The sequence below is a fragment of the Canis lupus genome, chromosome 24 (genome assembly GCF_048164855.1).
Source record: "Canis lupus baileyi chromosome 24, mCanLup2.hap1, whole genome shotgun sequence".
Taxonomy (NCBI): domain Eukaryota; kingdom Metazoa; phylum Chordata; class Mammalia; order Carnivora; family Canidae; genus Canis; species Canis lupus.
The window spans coordinates 27,787,951-27,800,418 of NC_132861.1; the positions used below are offsets into that span (position 1 = coordinate 27,787,951).

The 12,468-nt window shown below is 44.1% G+C and overlaps 1 protein-coding gene across 2 annotated transcripts in view; it reads right to left on the reverse strand.

The window, feature by feature from the left end:
- Positions 1–3,461: 3,461 nt before the first annotated feature.
- The window catches only part of FDFT1 (farnesyl-diphosphate farnesyltransferase 1), a 33,030-nt gene continuing 24,023 nt past the window's right edge, over positions 3,462–12,468 (reverse strand). For both annotated transcript variants that reach the window (XM_072796046.1, XM_072796045.1), the window contains 3 exons: positions 11,325–11,501; positions 9,720–9,872; positions 3,462–4,038 (listed from right to left, as the gene is read on the reverse strand). In XM_072796046.1, the coding sequence (XP_072652147.1) occupies positions 3,817–4,038; positions 9,720–9,872; positions 11,325–11,501 (552 nt within the window). In that variant the 3' untranslated portion in view covers positions 3,462–3,816. The remainder of the gene's footprint in view (positions 4,039–9,719; positions 9,873–11,324; positions 11,502–12,468) is intronic.

A 12,468-nucleotide genomic window follows, 5' to 3' on the forward strand; every position in this document is an offset into this window, starting at 1 on the left:
CCTAGTGGAGGACCACCAGGTGGCCCTGGTCCCCTCCGATGCTGGGATGGGGTGGGAGCAGAGCCTGCGTGTTGTATGCTGAGCTCCCGGTCTCTGGGTTACATGCTGGTTATGAAGGGTTGTTCTGCATGGTCCTGGTTAAGAATCCTGAACAGTGAAGTACAGGAGTTCTTGAGGGAACAGAGGAAAGTGGAAGGATTGCATCCATCCCACTGGCCTGTCAGCACCTGACTTTCTTTCCCAGCCTAGGGTTGGGCTAGCTCCAGAAGCACGGGAAGTTTGACTTCTGATGGGAATTAGGAGTTAGGGATCAGGGGACACTTGGGTGGCTCTGGTTGAGCGTCTGCCTTTGGCTCAGGAGTCATGCTCCCCACAGGGAGCCTGCTTCTCCCTCTGTGTCTCTCATGAATAAACACATAAAATCTTTAAAAGGGGGGGGGAGGGACTCAGAAACTGCCTCATTAGATAAGCTCTTAAACACCTGGTAAATATGAAAGGGAAAAGCTGTGAGACCTGGAATTAAGATGAAAAACTTAAGGATGAAGTTAGGTTTCACAAATTTTTAAGTGCTTAACAAAGGCTACCAAAGCCACACATTTGCAATGACTTTATTCTTAAAATTTCAATGAGGAGACATTCATTACCTCAGTGTAGTTCTGATAAATTTGACCTGCTCCCTGACAGTTGGATAATCCCATTTCCACCCTGTGCCCACCAGCAGCTTGCACTCACCCGGGAAGCCCACAGAGATGCCTGCAGAGTCGTGCTACCACAAGAACCCAAAGGAACTACAGGGCATCTGCACACTTAGTTTAGGACTCTTTGTTAGAAAACAAAACCAGTTATGCTTATTTGGGGTTGGGATCAATGTCAATACTTAAATCTCAAATTACCTAATTGATCACGTGTCACCTCAGTTCAACAGGTGGGGTGCTTTTTCTTGGTTGCCTGTCCAAATGAGATGATCGATGGAAGGGACTGTGCCTTCTTCACTATCTGGAGGAGGGCACGGTTTTAGTTTAGACTTAGAAGTTTGTGCATGTACTTGAACCCTTTCCACTCTAAAATGCGTCAGACCAAAAGCGTGGGCATCGCCTAGCAGCTTGTTAGAAACGTAGAGTTTGGGCCAGACCTCTGAGTCTGCCCTTGCAATTTAACAAGACTCCTGATGATTCATATGTTCGTTAAAGCTTGAAAAATAAGGCCTAGAGCAGTGGTTCTCAAACTGGGCTCCTAACCAGCAGCATTTGTATCACCGGAGAACTTGTTAAAAATGTCAGTTTGGGGGTACTCCCCAGACCTGAGAGACAAATGGTCCTAGCAATCTGGGGCCTTCAGGCAATTCCGATTTTAACGTTTGAGAACCACAGCTTTAGCGCTCTGCTTCCAAAATGACTAAGGATAATTAACAAATGGCTAGCCCCCTCCTCCCCTACACGCATGGGTGTGCCAGCCCCAGAGGAATGGTTGTGATTGAATGGGGCTTCCAGGTAATGCTCCAAAAGGGAGATGGGGATGCACATGTGCAGCTTTAACCTGGAGCTCTAGAAGGCTCCCAATATGTGGAGATTGGGCTCCTACTCCGGTCTGTTGTAACATAACGGAGTTTTAAATTTAGAGCCCTAGATTCAGATGGGTCAAATACTCCTCTGAGGAAAAGCTAAAATATTCCACTGTAAGTAGAAATCAAGTAGACTGTAGGCCAGAGATGCTATACATTTGATTAAAGTGTGGAGCAGAGGGTGGGGTTGCCAGATTTAACAAAAACCAGATGCTCAATTAGATTTGAATTTAAGAGCAAGTAATTTTTTAGGAGGAATAGGTCCTTACAATATTTGGATCATAATTATACTAAAAAAAAAGAAACCTAGTGTGTCTAAAATTCAAGCTTAACTGGGCATCCTGTATTTTATCTGGCAATTTTAAGAGAAATATTTTTAGAAGAAAAATCATCTAAAGCACTCAGGAGTGGGCATAAGAGCTTAGACTTTGCAGAAGTCAGTGACAGTAAAAGTTATTTTATGGCGAGGAGGAACCTAGGAGATCTTCTAAACCATACAGAAGCTCAGAAAGTCCCACAGGTCATTACTGAGCCATACATCCACCTCAGACCAAGACTCTCCACCAGGTTGTCCTCTGTCCTACATGGGCCATAGCAGAACTCATCTGGCACCTCAACACAAATTTCTAACAACCTACCTTGGAATCTCAAACCAAGTTCTGATGCTTAATACTTGGAAAATTACTGTGGAATCTGGCTCATAGCCGTACTCCACGTGGCAAATGACTGGCTTCAGCGTGGTGGTGACCAGTTTGTCCAGAGCTGAGCTTCAAATGAACCAGTTAACAGCAGCTTCCAGGGACCCAAACTAAGCCACTGCATCAGGTGGCAGCAGCAGGAAGAAAATCAATGTGTTTGTGTAGTACAATTCGAGGCCAGCACTACTGCTGGAGAAAGCCCTCAGCTTGGTGATTAATCACCATACATGAAGGTCTGCAGCAGGAGAGTAGACTATAGACTATGTACACTGAGCATAACGGCTCCCATTAAGTCCTTTAATGCCCCCACAATGGGGATTCCTCAGCTTGAGGGGCTTTTTCAAACCACCGTAGAAAGAGGGGCCGTGTCCTCCGGGGCCCAGGCTGATTTGCAGTAGTCACGAGTGAGCGCACCTCACACCCGCCCCGCTGTGTGGGGCTAAAGACAAGGCAAACAGTGGTGCCGGAAGAATTTGGCTAAATGCCATTCGGCTTTCTAGCCCATCGCCTGAAAACACTTGTGCCTTTCTTGAGGCTTCAGTATAGAAACAGATTCTTTTAAAAAAGAAACAAAAGACCAAAAAACCCACAAACACAATCCCTGGATGTGATAACATCTGCATGCAGCTAAGTGAGAGCCAGCTGGCCAGTGAAGCAAGGCTGCCCCGTGCTCATTTCCTGCAGGCAGAGCCACGCAGAGGCCAGGCAGCCAGACCCTTCTCCTTGGTACCACCCTGGCTGGCTGTGTGCTGGCAGCAGACAGCCATCAGTCCTTCCATCACTAACTCCATTCTTGAGCTCCTATTGGCCATGCATGTCCAGGCTTTCGAGTAAGCCGCCCTCGACAAATACAAAGTAATTCAGTTCTTTATTATAAACACATCTTTATATATGATGTCTTCTCAAAAAGTCAGCCTTAACTGGAGGCCAATCTTCTACGATGGGGCCCAAAGCAGTCCTGCAGTCTTTCTGAAAGCTAAACTTTTAAATGAGGAAGCAATTCCAGAACCCCTCCCAGAATCAGTCCTTAGTCTTCATGGGTAGAAGACAGTCTGCATTCTTAGGAAACATGAGGCCATTACCTAGACCCACAAACACTGACACCTACTACATTCAGATCGATTGGAGAAAGCAAAATGAGAAAAACGGGAATCCAACTGAGAAAATTCACTTCACTTTCCACAAGGACATGTACTCCAAGGTTGCTTCAAATTAAATACATTTAATTATGATTCTAGCCAGGATTCACCCTAAATATCTCTCGGCAGCCCCATAAGCAACCATTTCCCCTGACGGGCAGCCAGGAGCACTCCGTTGCTGCCACCGCACAGAGGTGAGTGCTGCCCACAAGTGCCTGCTTGCTGAGGGGGACGTATCCACCCCTTTTATTCTTAGCTTCTCAACTGCCTGTCACAGTTTCTAAAAGTCCCAAGTCCACCAAGTTCTTTCAGGGATTAAAGCAGGAAGGGAAAAAAAGGGGTGGGGGGTGTACTGATATCCTTTCTCTTGAAGAAAAGGTCGATCTGTGATGAACTGTAGCTTCTGGACTGATACCCATCAGTGTTCTCCAGTCTGAACATAGTCCTCTGTGACCTGGGACAGGGTGCTCAGATATTGCCAGCTCAAGGCGGCCAAGAGCATGACAAACGACAGGTAAATAGGGGAGTAGTGACTTCGGGAGATCAGCTGGCAATTGGGAAGATTCTGTGTCCTGATGGTAGAGATGATCTGCCTTGTTTTACCAGAAGATGGGTCTGAGCTGGGGATTCTATGATAAATCTGTGAAAGAAAGGAAAAAGCAGTAAGCGGCACTATTGGGTGCTAGGAACTTTATAAGCATCTTCTGTGTTTACTTCTTATGATAACCCTCAACAGGTAGGTATTTTATGTCCATCTTACCAATGAGGACATGAAAGGAATAACCCAAAGCCACTTGACAAGTAGACAGGATGTCCAATGAGGCTGGCCTCGTCCCACAGCCAGTCCTCGGGAGCACCAGGGAGTACCTGCCCCCAGGTCCTCACTGATCTTCATGTCCACAACGCCTCACAGAGCGAGGCACAGAGGGAGAGCTTGGCTGCGCCCGCAGAGTTTGTGCTGGAGCAGAGCAACATGGAGAGGGGAAAGGGGAAAGGATACCGGAGAGACTGGGCAAACGCAGCCAGACAAACAAGACGGATCTACGGTGTAGGCCACAGGCTAGATGCAGAAAGGCCAGAGCAGAAGCTGGAAGCCGGAGAGTAGTCATCCTAGAGTCCTCTCAGGGGCCCTGCCCTCCTACCCCTCCACAAACCTCCAAAGCATTTGCTGAACCCAGGCCTCACCTCCATGCTTACAGTTATTGCTGCGGGCTAGGCCCTCCAAGCCTCTCAGCTGAGCTATGACCAGCCTCCAAACTGAGCTCCTGACTCTACTGGAACCCTCAAGTCCACTCGCTTGCTCTCCATACCGTCACCAAAGAAACTGAAGGCCTCTGCTTGACACCTTCAGTGGCTCCCAATCAGCTGCTGAGTGTCTGAACTTTCAACTGCCGACCGTTGTCTCACAAGTGTGATGCTCTGCTCCTCGCTCACATCATTCCCCCCTCCTAGAATGCCCCTGTTATGCTCCTTCACCCGGCCAACTCTCACCTGTTGCCCAAGTCTCAGCTTAGGTATCAGGTCTTCTAGAAAACCTGCCTTGAACCCCTCAGTTGGGCCATGTGCCGCCTTATCGCTTAACACTGAATTCAGCTATCCTCTGTGTCTCCCTAGACTGCAAGACTCAAAGGCACCACGCCTCATCTTTCTGCCTCCTGCCCAGTTCTGTGCCTGGCACACAAGAGGCCCTGCACAAATCGTCACTGACTCAAACTGACAGAGCAGTTAAGAGATGATGGAGGTGAGAAGTGGGAATGATCCAAGACAGAGGCAAAGAGGAAGCAGACAACAGAGCAGGCATATTTTTAAATAATTTTTTCCATAAATTTCCATTATATAATAGGCATGTTTTTTCACAGACATATTTCATATTCTTGCCACCCTCCTACCTCCCCACCAAAAAGGCCCAGCTGCAATTTAGTATAACAAGAAAATAAAAGAATATGCCTACAAGGGGCTGGCTGCTACATCAAGACAGCATGTAACTTTTGATCTTGGGGTCATGAGTTCAGGCCCCACAATGGGCATAAAGCTCATTAAAAAAAAAAAAAGAAAGAAATATGCTAATGATATCTAATACCTAATATTATGCTACCAAGAGTAGCTTTAGAGAGAAAAACATAAGCAAGGATGAAACTGCAATTTCCTTTCTACTGTCTTTTTAAAAAAATTTTAGATGATGGAGTAATGCTCTTAAAAACAAGCAATAGAGAGGCCCCTAGGTGGCTCAGTCAGTTAAACATCTAATTTCAGCTCAGGTCATGAGCCCCCACAATTTTATTTTAAAAATAGACTATAAATATATTATGCTGCAATTTCACTTTTTTCACTTACATAATTTTTTTATGGACATCTCTTAATGCCAGAACCTAGAAAATGATGCCATTCCAGTTTTAAACACAAGCCGCATAATGCAAATGTACTCTAATAGTTTAATCAATTCATTCCCAATGAGGACTGAGGACAAAATGCTACGATAAGCACCTTTGCACATTTTCTGGTTAATTTTGTATGTAAAGTCCTAGAATTGCTTGGTCAGAGGGCAATGCACGCAAAATTCTGAGGAGTAGGAAAGTCCACAGGTACAACAGGCAGGATAGGGAGATGCCTATACATCAGGCTTAGAGAGAATAACAGAGGACCCTGGGTTATCTGGACTGCTTGATCAGGCAAATGGTAATGTCATTAACCAGAAAAAAAAAAGGTTATGACCAAGTCCTGAGCTGGAGTAATCAAGTCAGGAGTGATGAGCATGTGGTGGAGGAAGAAGCCTGGCCACCAAAGAGAATGCCAGAAAGCTTTTGCTCAGTGAGAGAAAATGAAAATTAAGACAGAACTCTGGGAAATAACAGTGTAAGGAGTCAGAAAGGCAAAGGAGTAGACAGACAGGTAAGAGGTTAAACCGGGGATGAGTGTCACAAAAGCCAAGAGAGGAAAGGGCTTTCGAGGTGAAAAAGAACCACATTGTCAAACAATGGGATCAGGGACACTTAAAAAACTGGTCATTAGAAGGTCATCAAATCAGTTCAGTAAGGAAAGTTCTAATGACAAGATAGGAACAAAAGCTAGCTAGCATGAGGTGGGTTGAAAAAGGAGGAATAACATGAAGTATATGTATCTTTTGAGAAGCTTAACTGTGAGGGAGAAGGGGGAGGAGAGCAGGTAAAGAAGAACAAAGCCAGGCCAGGGTCACGATGTGCCCACTTTTTTTTTTTTTTTTTTTTTGAGAGTGATGTGCCCACTTTTTAAGCAGAGTGGCCTGAGCATACATACACTAGAGGAGTGACTAGAGTGGGGCGGTTGGTGGAGCTGCAGATAAAGAGGCCGCCGACCCTGAGGGGGCGACAGTGGGGAGCAGGAGCGTGGACATGCAGGGGGTAGGCTCCCACAGCAGAGGTGGACACAGAGGTGTGGAGGGGCTTCATAGCACATTAGCTCACACTTCTTCACATGGTGAAAAGGCAGAGCCAGGTCAGGAGAGGATGGGGATTACAACAGTGCTTTCCAGACTTTGGGTTCACAGGTGTCACCTGCGGATCCTGTAAAGGCAGATTCTGATTCAATGGGTTTGAGTAGGGGTGAGATTCTAGCAAGTGGCCAGGGGCCACTGACGTGGCTGACCGGAGGACCATACTTGTGAGTCAGGAGCACAGAAAGGGCTTGATGGGCAGGACAATGCTCCAGATGAACCACGGTGCAGGGTGAAACAGGAAGCTGTGTCAACTTGAAAAATATTGCCCTCGCCAAGGAATGAGGATTGGCAGAGAAGGAAATAATAGTTTCTGGCTGTTGGCCTGAGCATTTGTTTTGGTCCCAAAATAGCTGGTTGAGCTTCTCGCCAGCTGACAGGTGTCCAGACTGGTTTGAAGCTGTGGCTGCTCCAGAGGACGCAGGACACTGAGGAGCAGTGCCCACCTACTCAGCCAGTTCGGCTGTCACTCTAACCCTTCCTTTAAGCAGTCAGGTTGCGTGAGGAAAGCTTTAAAGTCCCCTGCAAGTGCATTACTGTGACCACCAGTTAGGCCCCAATACCTGAGAGAATAAATGTGCCTTCCTGTCTTCCCATAAAGAACAAACTTGATCAGTGAGGAGAAGTAGGATTCAGTGTTAAAATTTGGACAGCAGCAAAAACCCAGACAACTGGGGCGCCTGGGTGGCTCAGTCTGTTAAGTGTCTGCTTTTGGCTCAGGTCATGATCCTGGGGTGCTGGGATGGAGCCCCATTCTCCTTCTCCCTCTGCCCTTGCCTCTCCCCATTGCTTGTGCTCTCTCTCAAAACAAATAAATAAAATCTTAAAAAAAAAAAAAAAAAAAAAAAAGCCAGACAACTTGTGGACTTGACACAAAAAGTTTTAACTTGAAATTTCATTCATGTTGACATCAAAGCTATTATTACATTTTATTCCTCCACATTCGGAAGTCTTCAGAGATTTTTCTGAATCAAATCAACTCAAGTATTAATGTCTTCCCCAAATTACCTTGAGTTTCACTGGAGTACTTTTAAACAACTGGTGCTTTAAATCAGAGGTCTGCAAACATTCTTAAAGGGCCAGAAAATATTTTCAGTTTTGTGGGCCACCTCTGTTGCAGCCTCTCAACTCTGCTGCTGTATCATGAGGCACCCGTAGACAGTGCATAAGCAAACAGGTGTGGCTGTGTTCTAATAAAATGTTATTTATGAGGGTGTAGGGCAGCCAGCTGTAGTTTGCCTACCTGTACCCTAAATCAAACTGAATCACAACTAGGATTTAATTCCAATGGTTAAAGAAAACATCAGATAAAATCTGAATCTTAAGAGAGTAATGGAACTATCTACAACATTTAAAAAAAAATCGTTCTCTAAAATTAGTGGTCAGTATAAAACTACAGAACTAAAATCTTCTCTGAACTACAAACTACACAAAAGGTTTCCAATTTATATAAAATGGAGGAAAAGTGTCTAATATGGCACCATTCAGTTCAGAAAGGGTAATCCAAACCCCTTAGGATTGTAGTGAACAGCGTAGGCTCTGAAGTCAGCCAGATCTCGGTCCAAATCATGGCTCCAGCCTCAGGTTTCCTTGATATTAATAGTACCCACCTACTATTCAGTTGCTATGCCAGGCACACAGGGAACTCAGAGGAAATGCTGGCCATTTACGATGAACCGGACTGTCCTAAATCTCAATAGTAGCAATTTTTTGGTCACTGGCCGAATGAACACTTTATCTAGTGTTGAAGTCGCTAAAAAATTTTAGAATTAAAAAAAAAAATGGGATCTTCTCTTATGTCTTCTCTGGTGCCTCTGGTAGAAATGCAAGGTCCAAAGCTTGTCAGATTGAAGACAGGTAGGAACTCCAAGGAAAATGTGCAAAATGCAATAGAAATCAGAGGAAATCAATGTCTTGCAGAATTCTGTGTAGGGGAAACCACTATTACAAATCACATCCCTGTAAAGGCATAACCAGAGGATGGGAAGGAGGCAGAAAACTATTGACAGCAGTGGTTATCTCTGGGAGAGAAGGTGGAAGGTCTTTTGGTTTCATGTATTTCTGTAGTAGTAGTTCAATCTTCAGTAGAACATACCTAAGGACCGCAGGGCCTCCACTCATCAGAAGCCACCTCCCTCCCTAGTGTGACGATCATAAAAAATGTCTCCAGATATTGCCAAATGCCCCTTGGTGGGGAGAGAGTGCACCTTCAATTAAGAACTACTGCTCTAAGGCCTGGTGATTAGTTTTAGCCTCTAAGAAAGTTTTTTGAACCTAGTCATATTGTATCTCCCACAGCAGGAGATTTGTTTTGTTTTATAGTGTGGTTTTGGCATTTGAAATGAGATTTGCATTAGAAAGTTGAGAAATCATTGCAACATGATGGTTTTCCTTCACTGAAATTTCCTACTGTGGTTTCTCAGTTAGAGCCCATGAAATAATGGGAAGTACCAGGTTGAGTGTCAGGCAACGTGGCCTGGAGTCTGAGATCCACTCGGTCAAATACTATATTAGCATGCACAAGCCTCGGCTTCACCTTCTTCTTCCATAAACCAAGAAGCCTGGTTGGCTTCTAACACCATCATCCCCCTCCAAAAATCTGATCCTACTGAGGGGCTCTACCCTAAGGGTTTACTGCATTTATACCCTCCCACTATCGTGCTGTACGGATCAGAACCATCAGCAACCTGGGTACACATTTTTTCCTGATACAGGACACCAACTCCTGTCTATCATAACACAGTGAGTCGTTAACAATGATCTAACATCCAAATATGAACTATTTAAACAGTGATATTATTTAAATCCTAAAAATAGCTACAAATTCTCCAGGTAATTAAACGAAAACTCACCTCTTCCATATATTGGTATATTATAGCTTTGACCGCTGGCATATTGGTAGCATCCATCATTAGAGTTACTGCTTGCCCTTTTCGGATCTTCACTATACCTTTGAACACCTGCTGATTATTGTAACAGGCAGCCAGAGTGGCAATGGCCATCACCTACAGATAGAAGGAGGGAGAGAGAGGAAAAAAAACAAAACAAAACACTAATTCAACTAATTTCATGAAAAAAAGTATGAAATGGCACTCTAAACAATCACCATTATGAAAAGGTGAAAAAAATCTTCTGTAGAATAAGAACATGCCCAAAGGGCTAAGGTATAAATAACCAAGAAAAAATACCAAAGAAAAAAGCATGTCAAAACTTGGACCTTTCCCACTCGTCCCTTCTCTAACTACACATAGAATCAAGTGGTCTTTGAAGTCTTAAATATTCTTTGGTTTAACCACAAGGACCCCTTTTTATTTGGAAAAACACAAGCATTACGCCTGTAAGTCATTTTCCATGCTAGAGTAATGAGCCAAAAAATGTATCTCAAAATAATATTTACAAAGAATTTTCTATTTTTCCTACAATGAACATATCCATTACACATGAAAAATAACATGGAGGGAATGGGGGGGAAATGGGAAGGGGGCATAGTCCCCAATGCTCATAGGCAAATTATCTCTAGGGTAAATGGGAACCTAAGTCAGGCATGCAGAATTTAGCTCCAATGACCACTCAAGATTGGTCCTTAAAAGATCAAATCAAGGGGCACCAGGGTGGCTCAGTCAGTTAAGCATCTGCCTTGGGCTCAGGTCATGATCCCAGAGTCCTGGAATCAAATCTCAAGTTAGGCTCCCTGCTCAGTGGGGAGTCTGCTTCACCCTCTCCCCTCTGATGCTCCCCCCAGGCTCCTGCACACTCTCTCTCTTTCAAAAAAATACATAAAATCTTTATAAAAAAAAAATATCAAATCAAGTGTCTTTTTTTTTCAAATCAAGTTTCTAAATCAGTTAAATCTCATGACTTGCATGTACTTGAGTTGAAAACTAAAATAACTGGTAAAGGGCAGCCCGGGTGGCTCAGCGGTTTAGTGCCTGCCTTTGGCCCGGGGCGTGATCCTGGAGACCCGGGATCCAGTCCCGCGTTGGGCTCCCTGCATGGACCCTGCTTCTCCCTCTGCCTGTGTCTCTGTCTCTCTCTCTGTGTGTCTCTCATGAATGAATAAATAAAAATCTTTTAAAAAATAAAATAAAATAACTGGTAAGGCAATTAAAAAGTGTAGAGGACTGAGGGGCTAGGTCCATAGTATCAGGTTCCATTATCCTGAGTCTGAGAAAAGGACAGCAAAAACTAGGTGATTAAGTAAGACTCTCTGTAATGACAAACCTTCACCTAATGAGGCTGAGTGGGTGTAGTGGCTGTGGGGCAGAGAAAAGGTGTGGTGAAACACTGCCTGCTTCCCCCTCGGCAAAAGAAAATAGACCAGTCATCTTTCCAAGGAACCATATTCCTAAATGCAAGCAAATCAAAATAGTAAATGCATTCTCTCTATCCCCATCACTACCCCCATGCCACTCTTTTTAGCTCCCACCTCTCATCTACAAGATAGCTCCACCGCATACCTGTGGAATAGCGCAGAAGTTAAACACACTTTGGTTTCTAAGTCTTGAGAGGTAAGTGATGACATGTGGGATGTGGTGTAGCGCGTTGGTTATAAGTTCGTTCAGGCACTGCACGGCTGAGTCAATATTCTGTGGCTTAGCAAAATCACCCAACTTCTTAACATACTTGCTCCAAACCTTAAAAATAAGTTATAGCATGTGCATAAGGGAAGGATGTACAAGCAACAGGAGAGAATATTCATGAGTAAGAACTATGATACACAGTAACATTTTTCTTAGCTCCGGACTCATCCTTCCCCAAGATCAAGTCTGTTTTAAGCTCCATGCGGTAGCTATTTATGACAACCTGTCAGGGTCTGATCACAGCCTAGGAGTCAGTTAAGTATTTGGGAAATGGTCTCTTAGGGACATTTAGTTAAGTGTGTACTAAGCAATACTTTGATGATTTCAGATAAAGAGGATTCCTGTTATTCAGAAAGGCATTAGTCTACTCCTGAAAGAAGTAACCAGATAGATACAAAATCAGCTATAACAGTACTGCAAGCTAAACATTAAACATTATTACGGTTGCCATAGCTACTTGCTCTGCCAATTCAGATATGAACACAATCATAAGAAATTGGGAATTAGTATGGCATGTGCAAAAACATTTTTTCAATTATTTTCAGTAATCATATTTGGTGGCAGTAGCATTAGCATCACTATTAAGAGATGGCAGGATCTGTAATGTGGGGAAAAAAAGCAAATGAGTAATTATGGCATATACTAATTCTGGCATCTCTGAATCTCCATGAGGAAGCAATGAAGTAGAGATGTAATACAGAGGAGATTATGTAACAAGCTGACAGTCCTGAATGTGTGAACTGGAAATATCAGTACCAACTTACAAGATATTTTAGTTTTAAAACTAAACGCACACACACGATGACTACCCCAAGAGCAATGACTATTCCTAGTAGCCAAGTGCAGTGCTGGTTACTATTTCCTATTAGCCCAGGTGTCTTACCTAGGCTTCCTGAAGAGCTGGATGAATCCAGAGCTCAGGCAAGAAATGTACAAAATGAGCTTAGAACATCTTCACATACCAAATGGCAAGGAAGCGCTCAAAGGGTCCCCTCATGAGGACTCAGGAGCCAACCTGAAC